Raw genomic sequence first — 23350 nt, 5'->3', positions numbered from 1 at the left:
AAATTTTTTAATGAATAAAATCTATCTTTAAAAAAAAGAAAAAGTCTGTGGCCCTGCCAGAGCCAACTTCCAGAATTTGCCCTGTTTTGCCTCTGTGTGTTCACATATGCAGCTTTTTCTCATAGGAGGGTCCTTTCCATTTCTCTACTCCCTTGTCTGCCCAGCCAACCCATGGTCCTGCAAGGCACAGCTTGAGCATCAGCCCCTCTGATACCTCCTTCCCTTTCTTTTCAGCAGTGCTCATCCTTCTCCCAGAACTCTGGTCGTGTCACATTATCATTATTTGCTTACATGGGTGTTGCTCGAAGACAGGGGTCAGTAAACACTTTCTGCAAAGGGCCAGATAGTGAATATTTTGGCTTTGTGGGCTGTTTGATCTCTGTCACACTATTCATTCTGCACAAATTGTAGCACAAAAGCAGTCAGACAATACATAAAAGGTTGGGCGTGACTGTGTTCCAGTAAAATGCTATTTACTAAAGCAGGCAGTGGGCTAGATTTTGCCTACGGGCCATAGTTTGCCAACCCCTGCTCAAGGGGATGGCAGAGATGGTGTCTCAGTTATCTCTGTGGCCCCCATATCTGGTGTCAGATCTGGGTACCAGGTAGGGGCTCAGGAAATGTTTGAATCGATGAAAGATGAATGGATGTGCTGAAATAAATACTTGGCCTGCCGAGATGCTCAGATTACAAGACAGTGCTCCCTCAGGCATGCAAGTTTTGGTCTATTTGTCAGTGGTCTGTCATTACAGTCACCCTGCGACTAGGGAAGGATTACACACGAAAGCATGAGCCCTGGACACCCGGGAAAGATCGGAGATGGCCTCGCCATCCACTGCCTCAATGCTAAGCTGCCACGCTGTCTAGCCAACCTCACTCCTACTTGTTCCCGGGTGCACAGCCCCCCAGTTCTGAGGGTCCAGCCTCTTCACAAACAAGCCCTCTGTATTCACTCTCCCTCTGCATGGTTCCTGTGTTCCTCTTCAGCCCACCACCCCCGACCCCTGCAAAGAACAAACAGTCATCAGTCATATGCAAGGCATGGTGGGAGAATCATAGGCCCTTCCCTGAAGAAGCTCACTCACAGTCTGTGCATCCCTCCAGGGGTGCCCTCTGCCTACCCACACCGCACTCACCTGAGCTCCTCCTGAAAGCTTGCCATAGCCACCCCAGGCCGCCTGATTCCCCCTTCCTTTCTACTTTTTCACAATTCTGTGCTTCTGCACCGCACTGGGGTTCTCTTGGGTATGGATTCACATGTAAATACCATCTCCCATCACAGTGTAAGCTAACAGAGCACAAGGACAGCAGAGTGTGCTTTTGTTTCTCTGAGACCAGCGCTGTCCAATAGAAATGTAAGCTACACACACAATTTTAAAATTTTCTAGGGGCACGTACAAAGAGTTAAAAGAAACTGGTGAAATTAATTTTAATGTATTTTATATAACCAATATATCTGGAATATTATCATTCCAACGTGTGATCAATATAAAAATGATTTTATTCACACTAGGTCTTCAGTGTCCAGTGTGTATTTTGCATGGACAGAACCTCTTAGTTTGGGCTAGCTGCACTAGAGTGTGTAGTGCGTGCAAGGCACGTGGTAGATGCCTACTAAGGGACTGCATTGGGTCCTCCTTGTGAAGTGTTTCACACCTACTGCCCAACCCTCACAGCAGCCATGTGAAAGAGGAACTGTTATCCCATGTTCTAGATGAGAAAACTGAGATTTAAGAGGTTGCTTGTACCCAGCTGCTAAGTCACAAAGCTCAAATTTGAACCCAGGTCTCCGTCCAAATCCTGTCCTTAAAATAGAATATTTAAGCTGGAAGTTTCTTTAGAAAATGATCCAAATTGTCAACTCCATAAATATCACGTGTGTTCTCAGCACCTAGCCCCAGTGTCAGGTTCATCCTAGGAACTCAAATACTTGAATGAACGAATCTGGTCTCACTTTACAGATGTGGAAATTGAGAAATGCGGGGAGACTTGTCCAAATCAATCAAAAGAGGGAAGTCAGGAGCTAGAACCCACGTTGCTGGTTCCCACTGCACTGCTTTTGTTCTGTGTCCTTCTGTCATGCAGATGATCAACGCTGAAAAAGCATGGGAATTTGGTATCTGAAGCTTTCTTTGTATTTGCAGGGACAGATTTTAGCAGGCATTTTCTTCCCCATCTCCACAGCCTCAGAACTCGCCATAAATCTTCCTTGCAATTCCCTTCTCTCCCCTTAACTCCACCTACCCAGCAGCCCAAAGGATGGGCAGAGCAGTTGAGCCTGCTCCGTGACCAGGACTCCAGGTCTCCAAGTGAAGCCGCATGAACCGGCAAAGCTCACTGCACGTGGGCACCACCCGCAGCTTTCATCTCGGGTCACGCTCCATCGTGACAACTTGCGCTGTTTCCTTGGCTGGAGGGCAGCACGAATTTACAAGAGGGTCACGCTGACTAGCCGCCAGCAGCTGCCTGTCGTGCCTGGGTGCCTGCCCTGGAGCCTGGTTAGGGAGGCACCCTCGGGCTCACTTCAGGCCCAGCCAGTCAGCATCCTCCCAGGGAACTCCTAGCAGCCTCCTTCCTGATCAGGTCATAGTAAAGGTCACAAATTGTAGAAGCTTAGAACTGAAAGGGAATTTAAACAGCATACATCCTACTGCTCTTCAAACTGTAATGTCCTACAAGTGTCCTGGGAATCTTGTTAAGATGCAGATTTCTGATTCAGTAGGTCTGGGATGAGATGAGAATCTGCATTTCTTTTTTTTTTTTTTTTTAATTAACTAATTAATTAATTTATTTATTTTGGCTGTGTTGGGTCTCCGTTTCTGTGCAAGGGCTTTCTCTAGTTGTGGCACGCGGGGGCCACTCTTTATCGCCGTGCGCGGGCCTCTCACTATCGCGGCCTCTCTTGTTGCGGAGCACAGGCTCCAGACGCGCAGGCTCAGTAATTGTGGCTCACGGGCCCAGTTGCTCCACGGCATGTGGGATCTTCCCAGACCAGGGCTCGAACCCGTGTCCCCTGCATTGGCAGGCAGATTCTCAACCACTGCGCCACCAGGGAAGCTGAGAATCTGCATTTCTAACAAGCTCTCAGGGGATGTCAGTGCTGCTACTGGTCTAGGGACCACACTCGGAAAAGCTAGGATTTTGGTGAGAAAACTAAGGGGGGGAGAGATTAATTAAACTCACAGTACAAGTCTCCTAAATTTTAACTATACTTACCAACTGTATTTGCTATCTGCAGAATTTGTTGGCACTTATCACAGACTACTTTGTATTAATATCCTTTTCTTCCAATTAGACTGTTAGAAGCAAGGATGCATCTTATTCTTCTATGTATCTCCCTTGAAGTCCCCTCTGAGAGGCCACATGAGCTGTGAAAGCCCATGTACCTGGGCCTGGGCCTTGGAGGGTCTTGGTACCAGGTGTTCCTGGGATCAGAGGCACAGTGAGGTGGAGCCCAGGTTGGAACTAGGAAGACCTCAGCAGGTACCAGCCCTGCAGGGCAAGGTGAGGATGGAAGTGGAAACTTGTAGTTTGGGAGTTAGCAGAGGTGCAGAGGCTTGGAGTCTTTCTGAACACAGTCCGCGGATAGAGAGGGAAGGCTGCGGGCTCAGCTCATTATGTGGTGCCCAGGGCATGGGGCAGAGGCAGTGAGGCTGCTTTGGAAGCAAGGACCCAGGCCCAGCACCGAGTTTTTCCAAGGGCTCTAATGTTTGTTGAAAAAATGTGCAAATGAAGGTCAAAAAAGATGCAGCAGCAATAGTTAAACATATTAAAAGACTCCACATGCTTAGCAATGATTTACACACTTCCTGGCACACTTCAAAAGTGGCAATGGCAGCTTTTTCTATTTGACTTAAAAATTAGTTTTTCTTTTGACCCCAGTGAATCGAGGTCTGTTCAGGGCACACACAGGACCAAGCATAAGCCCATAGACCTGGGGGGCCGAATGGAGTTGCCCAATAAATGCTGGAGGTCAAAGATGGCCCCAGTCTGTCTGTCTGTGTGCTGTGGTACTTATTTTCATAAAGGTAGAAAACAATATGTAATGAAAAGATAAGCCACAAACTTGGAGGAAACATTTGTAAAACACATATCTAATAAAGGACTTGTGTCCATATTATACAAAGAACTCTTAAAACCTAGTAACAAGAAAATAAACGACCCAGTTGAAAAGTGGACAAAAGAGCCGAACATCAGATACCTCACCAAAGCAGCTATGCTGATGTCAAATAAGGAGATGAAAAGATGCTACACATCATATGTCATGAAGGAATGGCAAATTAAAACGAGATGCCACTACACACCTCTTAGAATGGTTAAAATCCAAAAACACTGACAACACCAAACACCAGTGAGGCTACAGAGCAACAGGAACTCTCATTCATTGCTGCAGGGAGTGCAGCATGGTGAAGCCACTTTGGAAGACAGTTTGGCAGTTTCTTACAAAAATAAACATACTCTCAACCACATGATCCAGCAAGCACACTCCTAAGTATATACCCAAAGGTGTTGAAAACTATGTTCACACAAAAACCTGCACACGAATGTTTATGGCAATTTTACTCATTATTGCCAAAAATTGGAAGAATCTAAGATGTCCTTCGATAGGTGAATGGATAAACAAACTGAGGTGTACCCAGACAATGGAACTTAATCAGCAATAGAAGCACATGAGCTATCAAGCCACAAAAAGACATGGAGGAACCTTAAATGCATCTTACTAAGTGATATGGTTACACTGAAAAGGTTACATACTGTATGATTCCACCTATATGACTTTCCGGAAAAGGCAAAACTATAGACACAGCAAAAAGAGCAGTTGTTGTCGGATATTGGTGGGGGGGATTTTTCGGGCAGTGGATCTGTTCTGTATGGTACTGTCATGGTGGACACATGATATTTTGAATCTGTCAAAACCCAGAGAGTGTCCAACACAAAGACTGAACCCTAACAATAAAGTATGAATACTGGTTCATCAATGGCAACAGATATACCATTGGAAGCTATGGGGGGGTGGGGAGGTGGTCACATGGGAATGCTCTGTACTTTCAATTTTTCTGTAAACTTTAAAATGGCTCTAAAACATAAAGTCTATTAAATTTTTTAAAATGTGCTACTGAATTCCAAGAGGAGATCAGTTGCTGGGTAATTGCTCATTCATGTTTCTCCTTAGGTGCAAAGATGATCTTGCACATTCACTGCTGACGACCCCTCCACAAGCTGCCTGCATCAAAGCATTGACTTGCTTTGAGAATTGTCCTCGAGTTTTATGGGTTACTGAGGAATACTTTTTGAATGCAGAAAGCGTACTCATGGGGACCATCTAAGGGCCCTGAATTATTTTTCTGCCTTTAGAAAAGCTGCTGAACTAAATCTGGCACATAGAAATGTGCCTGAGAGATTTTTCTTTTATTTTTAAAGGTTTAATTTAATTTTTATTTTATATTGGGGTATAGATGATTTACAATGTTGCGTTAGTTTCAGGTATACAGCAAAGTGATTCAGTTATACATATATCCATTCTTTTTCAGATTCTTTTCCCATATAGCTTATCACACAATATTGAGTAGAGTTCCTTGTGCTATACAGTAGGACCTTGTTGTTTATCTATTTTATGTATATTAGTGTGTATATGTTAGTCCCAACCTCCTAATTTATCCTTGCCCCCCCCCCCACTTTCCTCTTTGGTAACCTTAAGTTTGTTTTCAAAATCTGTAAGTCTGTTTCTATTTTGTAAATAAGTTCATTTGTATCATCTTTTTAGATTCCACATATAAGTGATATCATATGATATTTGTCTTTCTCTGTCTGACTTATTTCACTTAGTATGATGATCTCCATTCATGTTGCTACAAATGGCATGATGTCATTCTTTTTTATGGCTGAGTAATATTCCATTGTATATATGTACCACATTTTCTTTATCCATTCCTCTGTCGATGGACATTTAGGTTGCTTCCACATCTTGGCTATTGTTAATAGTGCTGCAGTGAACATTGGGGTGCATGTATCTTTTCGGATTATGGTTTTCTCTGGATATATGCCCAGGAGTGGGATTGCTGGATCATATGGTAGTTCTATTTTTAGTTTTTTAAGGAACCTCCATACTGTTCTCCAAAGTGGTTGTATCAATTTACATTCCCACCAACAGTGTAGGATGGTTCCCTTTTCTCCACACCCTCTCGGCATTTATTGTTTGTAGACTTTGATGATGGCCATTCTGACCAGTGTGAGGTGGTACCTCATTGTAGTTTTGATTTGTATTTCTCTAACAATTAGCGATGTTGAGCATCTTTTCAAGTGCTTTGAGATTTTTTTTTAATTTGCTAATATGAACCCTGACCTTAGTGAGCTTGTAGTCTAGAGTAGATGGTACAGGAGCCTAAACCACAATAACACAAGACTGAAAAGTGATTCATGCACTGAGTGAGGTACCATTACAATGGTTGGGAGAAAGATGCCCTTCCCCCCACTGTCTTCAGGTGGAAGCAGTGACACTGGGTTGTAGAAGGTTGGATGGGAGAGCAGGTATTATGGTTGGGGCTTGTGGAATAGGGGAATCCATGTTCCATGCAGAGAGAATTCCATAAGCAGAGGCAGGGAGGTGGATAATGTGTGTGCATGTGTCTGTGCCCTGGGAAAAGTGGTGTCTGCACAAGATGTCTGGACCATAGTACATGAAGAGGATGAGAAATGGCTTAAAAGGTTATGGCCAGTTGGTGGCATCCTCTGAATCACAGGCCAAGGAATTGAGACCATGTTCAGTAAGCAGCAGGGACCAATCAAACCCCAGCTGTGCTTCAGAAGAGTCATGTGGTAGCAGCATATAAGATGTGTCTGAGAAAAGAAGCCTGGAGGTAAGGATACTTGTCAGAAGACTACTTTGAGGAAGTGTCAAGAACCCAGGAAGTTGGAAGCTGTCTCTTCAGCCTCTGAATTGCCATATCCCTTTACCTGTATCTCTTGTATACACTTATCAGTTTTTACCTTATGTATGTTTTTTAGTTTAAAAGTAGATTTAGTTCATTATTAAGGAAAATTAGACAATATAGAAACATATAAAGTAAACAGTTCCCTGTAGTCCCACCACCCAGAGATAACTACTGTTAACATTATGGCTCTATCCTTTCAGATCACATTATATAAATCACACTATATTGGCTTTTTTTTTTTTTTTTTACAAATATGAGCATAGTTTTAAAGCCTACTTTTTAAAATTACCTTACAGTGAACATCTTTCCTTGTTAATCAGTATTTCTAGATTTCTGTTGTTGTTTTGGTTGGTTTTCTGTTTTGCTTTCCCAGTTTTTAAAATTGTGGTAGAATACGCGTAACATGAAACGTACCATTATTGACAATGCATTCACAATGTTGTGCAACCATTACTATTATTTAGTTCCAGAACATTTTCATAACCCCGAAAGGAAACCCTGTATCCATTAAGCATTCATTCCCTATTCCTCTCTCCTCAGCCCCTGGCAACCACTTATCTGCTTTCTGTCTCTAGAGATTTATCTGTTCTGGAAATTTCATATAAATGGACTCATACAATATGTGGCCTTTTGTGTCTGCCTTCTTTTACCTATCACAGTGTTTTCAAGGTTCATCATATCTAGATTATCCTTTTTTTAAAAAAAACAAAAGATGCTCATGAACAAAAAGCACTGAGAAACAAGACCTCTCCTCAATATTACCACTTCCCTACCTCCCTACCTCCCTACCTGTTAATAATTTTGGATACAGCATCTGGACCTTTTAGATGAATGGAGATGATAGGAACAATCAAGCGATACGTCCTTCCAACATATTCTGCTGTCTCTCGCTTCCCATCACCTGACATGAATGTGGGAAGATGCCTTAGCTTTTCTAGTCACTTTCAGGATTTAGGACAGGCTCATTTTCAGGTGTTAAAATATCCCATGTAAATCAAAACTTCCGTCCAGTCCACACAGCCTGACCTGCGGATCAGCCCTTCTGCTCCTTCCCCCCAGTTCACTCAGCCTAATCCTGGGATGCTTTTGTAAGTTCCTTAGAAACCCACCTCCTGTGTTCTGCCACTCTAACCCCTCTGGGGGCAGTAGGGGAGTTGCATGCACTATTCCACTGGATACTTGCCTAACTTCGGAGGGCTACCTTCAGTTCCTGCTTTCGACACTGTCCCCCTGGAACCCCTCTGGCCTTCTTGGGTGGAGTCCTGTCAAGATGTCCCCTGGAATCTATAACTGTAGAGGGCACTTGCCATATTTGTGATCATCTTGCATCCTTTTAGTGGCCTTTCTAGATCTGGGGAAATTCCCATGTTGAGTCCACCCCCCATGCAAGGTGGTAGCCTCCCTTGCAGCCAGGATACAGCAGTGTGGTCTATCTCTGCCAATCAGATGGAGCTGGGACCTAGGATTTGGAAGCTGAGAAGGAGAGGATGTTGGTGTGGTGCAGTGGCATCAGCGATGCTTTTGCTGGAGCAGCGCCAGGGTCCAGTCACTGTTCCTGACCACAGAGTTTTGATGCCTGGCTCTCTGACCCACCTGGCATTCAGCATCCTTTAAAAACACATACTCTGCTTAAACTATTGAGTTTAATTTTTACTAAGATCCTTGACTGATGCCACATCCTTGCTTAGCCTGGTGGTTAAGGGCAGGTTTCCCCCACCAATGCTCTCTGTCCCCACCTGGCCATCTCCCATGCCCCAGCCAGCCTGGGAGCCTGGCATGGGTTTTTCTTGCCTTCTCTCCTGCAGGCTGTCAGGAGTAGTAGTTACTGGACCAGCTTGACCATCTGTTAGTATGTTCCAAATATATGGTCTGACATCTCTCTTTAGAAAATGTGACTACTTACCATCTTTGTCCTCAACTTTTGGGCATCTTCAAAACTCTGAGACAACAGGAAAAGTCCTATTCCACACCCTGTCACACACATATTTTCTCTATATATTATGTAAGTGGGATCATCATCTATTTGTCATTTTGTAACCTTTTTACTTAATGTTATATTGCAGACAACTTTCCATGTTAATGAGAATAGTACACCTTCATCCATTTAAAAAAAAATAGCCACATTGGTGAAAGAACTATTTATAAACAATAAAAAGCACCCATTTTAAATGCACACTTGGAACCATCACCACAATATTTAGAATATTACCATTATTCCCAAAAGTTCCCTCATGTCCCTTTGCAGTCAGTACTTCCCAATCTTCAGCTCTAGGCAACCATTCAACTTCATCCTTTTCAACAGCTGTATGACAATCCCATAATATAGAAGTTCCTTAATGTATTTAACTAATCTCCTATTGATAGATGTTGATATTGCTTTCAATTTATTGTTTTATTGATTCCTTATCAACACGTATTTGTGGAGCACCTACTATGTGCTAGGCATGGTGCTATTATAACAATTCAACAAACTTCTATATGTGTATATGTGTGTATGCATTTATTATTTCTCTAAAGTGTATCCCCTAACAGTTGAATTACTGGGCCAAAAAGTGTGCACGTTAAGATAATTTTGATAAATATTGTTAAATTACCCATCAGCAAATTTGCAACAATTTACACTTCTATCAACAATGTTCATGAATGGCCATTTTCCCACACCATCATCAGTACTAGGGATTATAAATCTTTCCCAGTCCATTAGGAGAAAAAATGGTTCGAATTTATATGTCTTTGCTTACTGATGAGGTGGGCCAACTTAGCGTCTGTGAATTTTATTCTGGAAATCACGGTCCCAGAAGCCAGACTCCCTTGACCTCACCCCTCAGAGTAAGGCTGTGGCTGGGCTCTCTCCACTGAACTCAAAGGACATCCTGTCCTGTTGGAAGTGGGACAAAGGTCACCCTTTGGTTCCTGACAGCTCCCTACCTCCCCCCACTTTTCTTTAAATTAATTAATTAATTAATTTTTGGCTGCATTGGGTCTTCGTTGTTGGGTCTTCATTGCTGCGCACGGGCTTTCTCTAGTTGCAGCGAGTGGGGGCTACTCTTCATTGCGGTGCGTGGGCTTCTCATTGTGGTGTCTTCTCTTGTTGCAGAGCTCGGGCTCTAGGCACATGGGCTTCAGTAGTTGCGGCACGTGGGCTCAGTAGTTGTGGCGCACGGGCTTAGTTGCTCTGCGGCATGTGGGATCTTCCCAGACTAGGGCTTGAACCCATGTCCCCTGCATTGTAAGGCGGATTCTTTACCACTGGACCACCAGGGAAGTCCCCCTACCTCCCCTTGAACAGCTACGTTGGAGAAAGCCCCTCAAGGATGGGGTTGGTCCTAGTCTCTCCCATGATTGGACCTGCCCCTGCAGGTACACCTGAGGAGGTCCATGTCATTTAGACTTCTAAACTGGCAGAGACTGTGGGTGGAAATATAGCAGGCTTAAATTAGATATAGTTCCTGACCAACTAGATAAAAATCATTATCAAAGGAGAAGAATTTTAGCAAGAGTCTAAACGAGTAAGTATATCAATATATAGGTTATATATCAATATATAGGTTTTTAACAAGTATATCAATATATATGTTAGTGCCCCAAATATTACTGGAAACTGTTAGAAAGTGGCACCAGAATTTCCTGTAGTCGCCCCCTCCACTGTGGTGCTCTCCTGTCCTCATTCCCAGGGAAGTCAGATCTGCTTCCATAGATCACAGCTTGTAACTCCTGCGGGTGGGCAGGAGATGGGCACAGGTGGGAACCCAGGAACTGGTTATGTGGTTGGTTTGGTTGGGAGACGTTAGGGTTTATGGCACAAGGAAGGAAACAGGATTCTCGGGCATTGACTGTTGCTGAAACAGCTCATAGAAATACCATGACAGGGTAGTTCCTAAGTCAACTATGTCTTTTCTTGTGGTGTAAGGATATCTATTGCTATTTTTGGTTTCACCCTTGTCCTCCATTTTCACTCCAGTGCCCATGGAGAAGAGGGTATAATTAAGCAAGTATTTGGACTTATTTGGTCCACAGCCACCCTCAACAGCTTGCAAATGATTAAGACGCTCCCTCAAAAGGGAACTTTCATACTTTGCTGTGGAGTGTGAATTGCTATAGCCCTTTGCAAAGCAGTCTTGTTTTAACTATTAAAATTTAAGATACATACTCTTTAGCCCAGTAGTCTCACTCCTGGGAATCTATCCCATACAAATAAAAATACCAGTACCTAATGAAATGTATACAAGGATATTTATTGTAGCATTTTTCACAGTGGCCAAAAAAAAAAAAAACATCTAAAACTGCCTATCAACAGAAACATCGTTAACTAAATTACGGAGCATTCATACCATGGAATATTATGCAGCTTTAATGAAAGAATGAGTTCGAGTTTTACTACCTGACTTGGGAGAGGGGTATTTCTATAGTTTCCGCTGTTGAGTGTGAAAAGCAAAGAGCAGTTAAGTTTGAATAATGTATTTTTTTAATAAAACAAACAATGAGATGTTTATTTGTGCATAATTGTGTAAACACAAAGAAAAGTAAGGAAAAATATACACAAGCTTAACATTGGTGTGTGTTTGTGAATATGTATATTAAGGGAGGGGGAAGCAGGCAATAAAGAAAACACAGGTGCCACTAAAGATGAATTTTATGATAAGCAATTTATATAAAATTATATATTGTACCTGTGTATGTATATGAATTAAGAAGTTAGAAAAAATGTAAATCTTTACCTATTGATCAGAAAGGATGTCCGTTATATACTGCTAAGTGATAAAAGCAAATTGCAAAGTTGGTTTTGTTTTGTTAAACACAAACCCACAAAAATTAGCCTATATATGTGAGTACATGTTTGCATAATTCTGAGCAAGGGTTTCCACACCTGGGTATTAACATAAGACCTCAAGGGAGAAGTGGAAGGTTAAAATGGAGGCTGGAGAGAGGTTTATCTTTTTTAAAATATACATCTTTGTATTATTTTACGTGTTGCAGTGGACATTTATCTATAATGTATCAGTGATCTATTGCCACAATAATACCGCATAACAAACCACCCCCAAAACTTGGTGGACTTAGAGAAACAAACCTTTCCTAACAGATGGCTGAAGGAAGAGGAGGATTGTACCTGCCAGTGTGAGGAGTCGTTAGTTACCTCATATTTATGAGGAAGTTTACAGCTTTCAAAACTCTCCTTTGTAATGCTTCATTCTTCTCACCTCTTTGAATTTTAATTTCTATCTATGCATCTGTCTTTATCACTAGCCCACTAGTTTCTTGAGTGCATCTCTTTTATCTCGATAACCCCAATGTTTGGTATACTTCCTAGAACACAACAGGTGCTAATAAATGACTAAAGAATGATTTTTAAAAAAAAAACAAAATTTTATTCACCTCCTGGGTCTGTGGACCTGCGATTTAGGCTGGGCACAGCTGTGTGACTCTTCTGGTCTTGATCCAACTCACATGCCTGGGGGTGGGGGGAGGGGAGGTGGGCAGCTGGTGTTGGCTGTCCTTGGCTGGGGTGACCAGGCATGCAGGCTGTCATGGAAATGTGTACGTGAGAGGGCAGTCCCAGTCACATGCGTGCTTTGCATGTTTGCTGATATGGTCGTCAGGGTTCTACAGAGAAACAGAAGCAATAGGATAGATATATATGTGTATTGTCTGTGTGTGTGTGTGTGTGTGTGTGTGTGTGTGTGTGAATAAAGAGATTTATTATAAGGAACTGGCTCACAGGATTATGGAAGCTGAGAAGTCCAGACCCAGTAAAGCCCATAGTGTAAATTCGAGCCTGAGTCTGAAAACAGGAGGCTGGTGCCCCAGCTCAAAGTCAGTGAGGTGGAGAGAGAATTCTTTCTTACTCAGCCTTTTGTTCTCTGTAGGCCATTGACAGATTGGATGAGGCCCACCCACACTGGGGAGGACAACCTACTTTACTCAGTCTACCAATTCAAATTTTAATCTCATCCAAAACACCCTTGCAGACACACCCAGAAATACTATTTAACCAAATATCCCTTTATGCGTCAAGTTGACACGTAAAACTAAGCATCACAGTTTCCAACCTATGTGGACAAAGCAAGTCATATGGCCAAGCCCAGTGACAGGTGAAGGGGCAGTGGAAAATTATGTGACTGTCTTCATCCATTTGGGCTGCTGTAACAGAATACCTTAGGCTGGGGGGCTTCAACAACACACATTTATTTCTCACAATTCTGGAGGCTGGGAAGTCCAAGGTCAAGGTGCTGGCAGATCTGGTGTCTAGTGAGGACTCTTCTCCTGGTTTGCAGTCAGTGGTATTCTGGTTGTATTCTCACATGGCTAAGAAGTCATCTCTCTTGTGTTTCTTCTTATAAGGTACTAATCCCATTTGCGAGGGCCCGTTCCCCATGAGCTAATTACCTTCCAAAGGCCTTACCTCCTAATACCATCACGTTGGGGATTAGGATTTCAACATATGAGTTTTGAGGGACACATTCAGTCTGTAACAATGACAAATACAGGAAGGGTGAGAATGGGGTCATTTTTGCATCATACCATATGTAGTACAAAAAGGGTTGAAGAAAGAGGACTTTTTGCCTCCATTTACCAAAGAAGAGTCACTTACCTGGTGCCATGTAGAATTCAACTGCCAAGTTAATTATATCTGGGTTCTTAACATGTTTAGTCAACATCACGTACAGGTGAAGATTGCTTCAGAGATTTGCAAAGTGCGGCGTTTACGCTTAAGATTTGCTCGACTGGGACGGAGAAGGCGAAAGGTAGGGGTAACAGGGCAGCCACTGTAGCCCTAGCTCATTGTTGGTGCTTCTGCAGATCATAGCTATTTGAGTTCCCCAGGAGCTCTGCAGAATTCTGGAGGGAAAATGACATCAGGCTGGGGTTGAGGAATGCCTGCTGGGGTGCATCCTTTCCTGCCCAGGCCAGCCAGGGGTGAGGAGCCAGTAGGTCCTTTGTCCCAGCAGGGACAACTTAGGGAAGTGTTTGTTAGGAAAAAACATATCGAGAGGAAGGGAAGGATTAGAATAACGGTCCTCTTTGTTTTCTTCTCGGAATACCTGAGTAATTTCAGATCTAGTTTTGTGTGATCTCGTTTTGTGTTTCCCCTGCTTTATGAGACTGGTAATAGTTGAGAGGCTGTGTAAGTGAAGAGGAGCAAACAATAGAAAGTAAGAGGGGTCCACGGGAGACTGTGCCGCACCTAGAAAAGAGAGCCACTGTGCGCTCCCTGCCGACTTGCTTAGCCACTAAGGATCGTGCAGTGGACTGGAGATGAGAGTGGGAGAATGCTCGGAGACATGATTGATTTTCTTCATTTTCACTTCTTGTTAACGGAGCAAGGTGTGAATGGGTCAGGGTAACAACAAGGATGACCTCGTGTTGTTATACACCAACCTTTCTCTTCTAGCATAAGAATCACCCTTCTCCTCCTGGGGGTGTGGAACATCATGTCTGTGAAAGGTGCCTGAGTGGCTTCTCCCTAGGAGCAGATTCTACAGCGAGCTTTAGGATGTCAAAACTGAACCCCACACACATGCAATGCTCTCTAACTAAGAGAGCCCCAAGGTTTGGTAAGAACACATCTTTCACATCCCCTGCCGACCAGTTACCAACACTTGGCCAGTCTTGTTTGGAGACCCAGGAAACTTATTCAGCGGAGTGTCCAAACTTGGTCTGGCAGACAATTGGTTATATCCTGTCCTTGCTTGCTAAGAGAACTGAGATTTGTTTATGGAAACAATATGCCCAGCTCCAAAGGATGAATCACGATTGGTCTAGGCTCTCATATCACTCCTTACTCCCTTGGCCAGCTGTGTGTTGTCCTCGGTTCCTTTGCAGCCGTGTGACCCCGCTCTGCGCAAGAGACATCAGATGTTGACTAGAGGGCTTGGAGAGATAATGCTGACTGAATAAAAGATCAAAGCTTCGTGAGGAGAAAGCCTTTGATTATTTTTCTTGTTTGGGAGCTACTGTGAGGATGTGCAAGCTGGAGCTGCAGCAACCATTCTGCAACCACAGGCAACAAGTGTGAATAATGCATCACACAGGGGATGGGGGAATGGAAAGATGCAAAGAGCTTGGGTCCTTGGTGATATCTTTGAGCCACTGCCTCCAGGCCTCTTGCTATGTAAGATAATTAAAAGTCTTCACTGCCTAAGTCACTGTTAGCCAGATATTCTGTTACTGGCAAATAAAAGTATTCCTAACTGATATATCTGGTCATCTTCAGCCTGGCCAGGGTAGGTTTTGCTGACAATTCCGCCACACTAGCTTTGTAACCAGTTAACTTCATCTGCAAAATATGTTGGGAAAAAATACCTTCTTTATTACGTCAAGCAAACTTTCTGAATCAGAAGATCAGAGTGTGGTCTGTGGATCAGCAAATCATTATCCCCTGGGGTTTCTTCAAAATGTAGACTCTCAAGCTCCCACCCCAGACACACTAAATTAGAAATTTCGTGGGTAAGGCTATGAATCTGTGTCTTCATAAACCTTCCATGTGATTCAGTTGCAATGGAAAGTGTAAGATCACTGATATTGAGGGTCAACTGGAATGGTTGCATGTCAGAAACACCAGGGGAACTTTAAAAAGATTCTCAAACTCCACCTGCAGAGTTCTGATTCAGCATTTCTGTAGTGTAACCTATGAATTTATATTTCCCAGAAGGCCCCCAGGTGATGCACAGTGAAACCAGGTTTGGTAACCAATGGAATGCATATGAAAGCAGGTCACGTATGCCAAGGGGGCTGTCACTCTAGTCAGAGATGAGGAATAGACCTGGTCACCCTGGGGACAGGTGAGCTGAATTATGGATTTTCTCACCAGGTAGGTCAGGGAACTGATTACTTGATCTTAGAAGCCTTTTTCAGCTCTAAGTTTCCTAGGATGCCCGCTTGAACTTTGCAGATCTGGCTGGAACAAGCAAATATGGTCTTGGCAAATTACATAGACAGACTCATGAGCAACAAGTGGAAAGGACTGGAATTGTACTAAAGTTTAAAAAGCACCCTTGCTCCCCACCACTGCCAGACCCAGTAAATCCAAAACAGGTTTTCTCTTCTGCTTTTACTGGGTTTATGAGACAGCAGGTTTGCACTTCAGATGTTCATTTATAGAGTGCTAGACTACACCTGCTTCACGCTAGGCTTGTGCTTTGGGCGTTCTTTCCTTTGGAAAATACTATTTTTACAAAACATCATCTTAAGGCATCTTGCCTTCTGAAGTGTGCTACTTGTTAAGGATCAAAACTTCTGAAGCAGCCCACTCACTGTCCTTCCAAATATGATTTTAACCCTCTCTCCTGCCTCATCTCTGCCTTGTACTGGAGATGCCAATCATTTCTTCCCCACTCCCACATCTCCTTCCAGGAAACTGCCGTCCCTGTTTCCAGCGAGCCTGTTCCCCCCACTCAACCCCTGCTGAGTGAGTGTTTAAAACCGTGACACTGTGGAAAATAAACAACAACAACACCTCGTTGATTGACTTTGGAAGATTATTTTGAAAACCAATAAATAAAGGGGGGAAAAGTTAAGCATTTAATCCTTCCTTTTCTATATGAACTGTACCTTAGGCTAATCAAATAGTTGATGAGGGGGAGTTTTTCTTCATAGAAGCTGATAAATGAAGAAGGAAAGATGAAATCATAGCATGATCCTTTTGCAAGCCCTAATGAATTAATGGATCTAGGAGGCAACCATCAATGGCTGTTATGTCACAAAAAGAAAAAAAAGAAGACATTCTGTGTCTCTGAATGGAAGTCATGACACTGCCTATAGTCTTGCAAAAAAAAGGTTCCACCTGAATCTGATTAAAGTCTATAGACTAAAATTTACAGGAAACATAGAGGACAGAGGAACATGTTAAATGAAACCGAAGGGATACAATCACCACAATCCAGACTGTGGGAAACTTTCTAAGACAAATGATCTAGTTTTTCCAACAAATTGCATGGAAAACGTAAGACACAGGGGGAAACCTACAGATTAAATGAGACGGAAGAGTCATATTAAACCAATCATAATGTGTGGACCTTGTTTGGCTCCTGATTCATCAAACCTTTAAAAATTACAGGAAAAACAAGGAAATGTGAACAATTCCTGGATATTTGATAATATTAAGAAAATATTGATTTAGTAGTGATGATAGTTTTGTGGTCACATCTTTTAAAAGGAATCCTTATCCTTATTCTTAAAGCTATGTATTGAAACATTTACAGATGAATGAAATGATGTCAGAGATTTCTTTCAAAATAATCATGAGGGGTGGGGAAAGGGCAGGATACAGAGAAGACTGTCCCTGAGCTGTTAACTGTTGAAGTGGGTGATGACTAACTAGAAATTCACTATACAGTTCCCTACAACTCTCTATATTTGAAATTTTCCTTCCTAAAAAGTCAAATTAAAATTAAATCACTTTCATTTCTATTTTTTATATATATTTTATATTGGCCGTAATATATTAGTATAGGAGTTGATGTTTATTTTTTATAAATATAGATTTATCAAGTTTTACTTGTTCTTCACTGCTAAGGGTACCCAAAAATTTTGGAGATTTTTTTTTTTTAATTAATTTATTTTTGGCTGTGTTGGGTCTTCGTTTCTGCGCAAGGGCTTTCTCTAGTTGCGGCAAGTGGGGGCCACTCTTCATCACAGTGCGCAGGCCTCTCACTATCGCGGCCTCTCTTGTTGCGGAGCACAGGCTCCAGGCGCGCAGGCTCAGTAATTGTGGCTCACGGGCCTAGTTGCTCCGCGGCATGTGGGATCCTCCCAGACCAGGTCTTGAACCCGTGTCCCCTGCATCAGCAGGCAGACTCTCAACCACTGCGCCACCAGGGAAGCCCCTTTGGAGTTTTTTATGTTTCACACTTGCCTGCCCAGCTGGACTGGAAAGTCCATGGAAGCAGAGACCTTCCTAGTATATTCTCCACAGAGCTAATACCTTGTGTAGCGTGTAAAGTGCCCACCTTGGTGGGGCTTCCCTGGTTCTTACCTCCTTTGAAAGCAAAAACGTCTCAAGGAGGCAAAAACTGCAAAACAGATACAAAGTTTATTATAAGAGGCACAGCACAACTGTATGGTAGAGCACAGAGAGAAAGTTTATTTATCTAAGTCAGAAGCAAGGCAGAACTACACACCCAGAGAGGAGTGCAGGCGTCCTGAATAAGGAGCGCAGTAAAGAGGTGATTGAAATCACTTATATAGGGCAGTCCTTCTGGTCTTTGTTTACATTTGGCCAAGTATCTTGTTTCTTTTTTCACACCTGACTGGCCCTGGGACCCTCCCTAACACGCGTGCACAACTTTTTGCTAGGATGGATCCCACTGCAGAGGCCTGTGGAGGTATGTCCACACTTACTATGGGGTGGCGCCCCCTCCCTGTTTGACCCCCAAGGAGCCTTCCTGCGCATGTGTTGACAGGGAAATTTTTCTTGACCTCAGGAGTGGTCATCTTATCTCTTTACTTCAGCAGAGTTCAGCTTCTGCCACTAGCTTTGTCCTTGGAGCGTCTGGGTGAGAACAAAGCTTCCATTTTACTCCGCTTGACAGACACCAGCTGTCCAGCCCAGGGGCCCATCTATCTCCTCACTCATGACCACAGGCAGGCTGGCTCCAGGGTGCGCTGGCTGTCTCCTGGAGAGACCCAATTGGGAAGAAGAGAGGAAAGCCTGGAAGAGTGCGGAGACAGAACTACCAGAGGAGACGGAAATCTCGGGAGAAAGAAATTTCTGGGAAAACGAGATTTTTAAAAAAAATAAATTTATTTATTTTTATTTATTTATTATTTTTGACTGTGTTGGGTCTTCATAGCTGCGCGCGACTTTCTCTAGTTGCCGCGAGCGGGGGCTACTCTTCCTTGCAGTAGGTGGGCTTCTCATTGCGGTGGCTTCTCTCGTTGCGGAGCACGGGCTCTAGAGCGCGCGGGCTTCAGTAGATGCAGCACGTGGGCTCAGTAGTTGTGGCTCGTGGGCTCTAGAGTACAGGCTCAGTAGTTGTGGCTCACGGGTTTCGTTGCTCCGCGGCATGTGGGATCTTCCCGGACCAGGGCTCGAACCCGTGTCCCCTGCATTGGCAGGTAGATTCTTAACCACTGCACCACCAGGGAAGCCCGGAAAATGAGATTTTTGAGACAAACCTTATTTTTGAGATTCCTAAAGCTGAAGTATAAAGTTACCCTGGTTTTTCCTTGTCTATTTAGTAGAAAGAGCTGTGGTCCAACCTGGCTCTCTGCCATCTCTGTGTGACACAGAAAAGTCACTTTATCACTCTGGGCCTGTTTCTTCATCTCTGAAAAAGAGCGAAATTCTGCCTATTGTTATCCGCCATAGGTAATGGTAGGAATCTGTTCACTATTACTTTGAAGGAAAGTCTATATGGAAGAAAGTTCTAAGGGCTTCCATTTTTAGATGCGCTTAGGAGGACTTTGGTTTGACATCTGAGTGTAATAAATTCCTACTATTCAATTATTTGTTTTCAGGGCACCACATTTGTATGCCTTATAGAACCCACGCTTGGACATGCTGACGTCAGGCTTCGAGACAGCTGAGCCCCACTAGACACCCAAAAACCCATGGCTCTGGTTGCATCTTTCAACATGACCAGTCCACAGTAAGTAGCCTTGGGATCTGCTCTCTGTGGATACTGAGTTGGCACATCAGGATTGGGTGTACAGCCAGTAGCTCCTTCCCCAGCCCTGTAGAGATGGAGGGGCTCTAGGTGGTTTTGTCCTTGAGCCTGACATTAAAATAATGTGTTAAAATCTACTTTTTCTCAGAGTTACCTTATTCATGTCATCTCATTTTTTAGTTCAAATAGGCAGAGGAATTCTGCAATCCAAAACTGGGATTGTAATCCCATTGCTAATCCAGTGGGATTGCTAATATCAGATTGGCCGAAACAAGTCTCATGACTGAACACAGCATCAAGGGTGGGGAAATATACTCTTCCTTTTGATGGGAAGCTCCAAAGTCATGTGGCAAAGTGAGGGGTGCAGAACAGAGCCACTGATACGTGTTGTCCACCATACTGTTCTTCATATTCAAGACCAGGGAATAGTCCCAATACTCAGGCTATAATTGTGAGACCTTCATTCCCCCTAAAGGAGGCCTTGTCTCCTCCCGCTGAGATGATCCATGGCCAGAGGTGGTGCTGGACCACTATGACCATTGGCAAGAAGGGAACAGAGGGCAGGAAGGCAGGTGTAGCTTATTCCATGCTTCTCAGAGCCACATCCTGTTAGTTTCAGAAACTCACCCCAGCCCTCCATGAACATCTCATTGATCAGAAAGCTCTACGTGTTCAGTTTGGCAGTCCATAGTTTCCAAAAGAACAAATTCGACCCAGCATCTACTTTTTGGGAAACATCTGGAAGAGCCAGGATTCCCCCCATGAACACCCACACTTTTATTTCAATTGTTGAGAAACACAGAAGCTTCACATCCTGTGACTGTTCTGTCTGAAGATCTTGAGTCATTTTGTAAATGTCACACCATGATGAGTACTATTATCTGTGCTTGACAGGTAGCAAAGAGCTAAGGTTTAAATAAGGCCTACAAAAGAGAAGTGGGGCAGTGGAAATTACTTGGTGAATTCAGGTAGTTTAGGCAGCCAACCTGTGGTGTTCAAAGAAAAATCCCACTTTTTCCTCAATTATCTGGGATGATTCAAGCAAAAGAGAAGTAGGCAGATTCAGTTCCACACTTTCTGGATAACTGCCACTGTGTATTATTGGTTAGCTTTCAATGGTGGTTGGAAAAGTTTAGAATGTAGAACTGTCCAGCCAAGTGTAGGAACTTATCACTCCAGAGCCCCTCCCACCTGCTCCATATTTCTCACATCCATGTCAGATCACAGAGAAAGAGTAGAGCCTCTATTCCACCTCCTCATGCTTCAGCTGGAGAAACTGAGGCCCCAGAGGAGGTCCGCAGAAGTCAGCATTGGAATCGGCACCAGAGCCCCAGAACAGTGTATCACAGGCTGGGCCGCATTACAACTGGCCTCTCAGTGTTCCCTCAAATATTTAATTTTTACTCCTCTCCACTGTTTGGCCAGAGGCACAAGACCCAGCCCCTCAGATTCTACAAGATGAAATAGGGTCAAGGATGTGTTGGGGGAACCAAAGATGGCAGCCCAGGAAGTTAAAGGAAGATGACCCAGCCCACCATCTCCTCACAGTGTAGCTGTTGGTGTTTGGGAAGAAGAGTTCTTAGTTACTGAACACACTGCAGGATGTGTAATGTCCCCTTTCTTATTTATGTCATTAGTGACCTCCTTTGGTAATGTGACAGTCACAAATGCCTCCACCAATTGTCAAATACCTCTGGTGGGTTGGGAGGTAGTCCTGTCTCTGGTTGAGATGCCCTGTAATGCCAATGGAGTTGTGGGTTACTGGCAGTGCCCTAGGTGAGCCTGATGGTAACCTAGTAGGAGACCCAAAACCCCTCAGACATTTGTTCAAGTGACCCCCATTTCCTACTGTCAACCTTATAAAGGGAGCTGTAGTAGGACCAGTTTAAGTAGGAAGGGAGTGGCACCCAGAACAGCTGGCTCCTCCTGTCCTCACTGCCCCAAGGCTCACTTGGTCCCTACAGGCCCTCAGGTCGTCTCCCCAAGCACCAGCAGTACATCCAGTTGTGAACAAACACCTCTCTTCTCTATTGTGGTACAGATGGTAGAAACATTCCCGAAGACCTTTACAAAGAAACACGGGAGACAATTTAAAAGAATGTATTACTCCAACATAAAGTCTAGTTACCGAGAAGCCTAAAAGTCTAAGTCCTGGCTTTGCTGGTTGGCAGAGTTTCCATCTAGGTCTTTACCTCCCTTTGATGAAGGACCCTGCCCCCCAAAGCTCATATTTTAAGATCTGAGCATGCTTCCACTTTTCCCCAGCTGGTGAGGGAGATGTGGCTGGTAGGGCCTCAGTCCAGTCACTGGGTTGGCCAGCGGGGAAGAATGGTGACCTTGCACTTCCCCTGCCCTCCTCCAGCACAGATTCTGGTGCATTCTCCGTCTTTTCCTTGGGGAATGGAAAAATCATTTTGTTCTTGAGGGATGTCTCTGCCCTGTTGCCATCCCCAACTCAGGCCTGCCACAGAAGGAGGAACTTCCGAAGTTGAGATCATCTCCCAACAAGTAGACGAAGAAACCAAGAGCATTGCTCCCGTGCAGCTGGTGAACTTTGCCTATCGGGACTTGCCCCTGGCTGCAGTTGACCTCTCCACGGCGGGCTCGCAGCTCCTGTCAAATCTGGACGAAGATTACCAAAGAGAAGGGTAGGTGTTTGTACCGTTGAGTAGCTAAGACATCTCTTGCATAACTCCCTGGGTTTCCATGGGTACCTCCAGCGAGGCAGCCCAGAGATGAGAGATACTGAATAGTAAGAGACCAGAAGTTCACATCAGGCCACCCCAGCTCTTCTCCTCAGACATTGTTTCCTCAGAAAAAGGCTGTGGGCACAGAAAATACCTGTCACTGATAGACAACCTATTAAGCGACATTTGCTTGGAACTCAGGGAATTATAAAATTAAAGGCTGTCGCACTCCATAATAGCCCATCCAACCCCCAATCTGGACACCTGGGAATCAAGAGACCAACAGGATTTAGTGTGACTCACCCAAGGTCTCAGCACCTATAAAGAATGGATTTAGAATGTATTTTCCTTTTATCAAGTCTTCTTTCACCAGGGACGAGATGGGGAAGAAAGTATGTGTGCAGTAACATGCTAAGGGCGGGAGGGAATTTAGCACCATTCAGCCGGGAGCTTTGCAGACCTTAAAAAGGTCTGCTGATTTTTCCAGTGAGGACAAATAGCATATGCTGGCCCCTGATTCAAAGGAGTGGCCCCTACCTACCCCTACTTAACTGGTCAATCAGATTGGATGCCTTTGTTCAATCTGAACAGGGGAGACACAGCAGTGACACTCTCCATTCACGTGGGGGAATCTGCAGGCTGGACAAGGGCAGGAACAGGTCCTTGGGTCACAGGGCAGGTCAGACTTTCCCCAGCCCCACCCTGTTGCTCTTAGATATAGACTTTTAAACATTGGCCAGGAGCTTGGGAGCCAGTTCTGGGCTACTCTCCTTCCTCAGATGCCACCGCTAAATATTTTGGAACATGCTGACAGCTTTGAATATAAAAACGAAGGGTTGCCAGGTTATTTTAGAAGCAAATGAGAAGCCTTAGCTACAATTAAATTTGCAGAGCTTGGATTCCCTGTGAGTGTTTTTGAAGGGCCTCCCCGCCTTCCTAAGATAAATTGCCTAACAATTGTGAAACCATACACCTTTTGCAAAAACTTCACCCCAGTGGCTTTCTCTGAAAATATAATTTTCTCCAAGTACTGTGCTTAGAGTCAGCAGGACATTGGAAACAAGGATAGGCAAATGGGTTGGAAATAGTTCAGGGTGGCCTGGCAGAGGGTGGCATCATTCTG

The 23350-nt window shown here is 43.9% G+C and overlaps 1 protein-coding gene across 2 annotated transcripts in view; it reads left to right on the top strand.

The window, feature by feature from the left end:
* Positions 1-23350, top strand: part of TMEM266 (transmembrane protein 266) — a 133275-nt gene that overhangs the window by 27857 nt on the left and 82068 nt on the right. For both annotated transcript variants that reach the window (XM_082386990.1, XM_082386989.1), the window contains exons 2-3: positions 19392-19522; positions 22000-22188. In XM_082386990.1, the coding sequence (XP_082243116.1) occupies positions 19485-19522; positions 22000-22188 (227 nt within the window). In that variant the 5' untranslated portion in view covers positions 19392-19484. The remainder of the gene's footprint in view (positions 1-19391; positions 19523-21999; positions 22189-23350) is intronic.

Source organism: Balaenoptera borealis, assembly GCF_965194805.1.
Source record: "Balaenoptera borealis genome assembly, chromosome: 3".
Lineage (NCBI taxonomy): Eukaryota > Metazoa > Chordata > Mammalia > Artiodactyla > Balaenopteridae > Balaenoptera > Balaenoptera borealis.
Note: the sequence above shows the minus strand (reverse complement) of the source record. Positions and strands in the feature narration are given on the sequence as shown.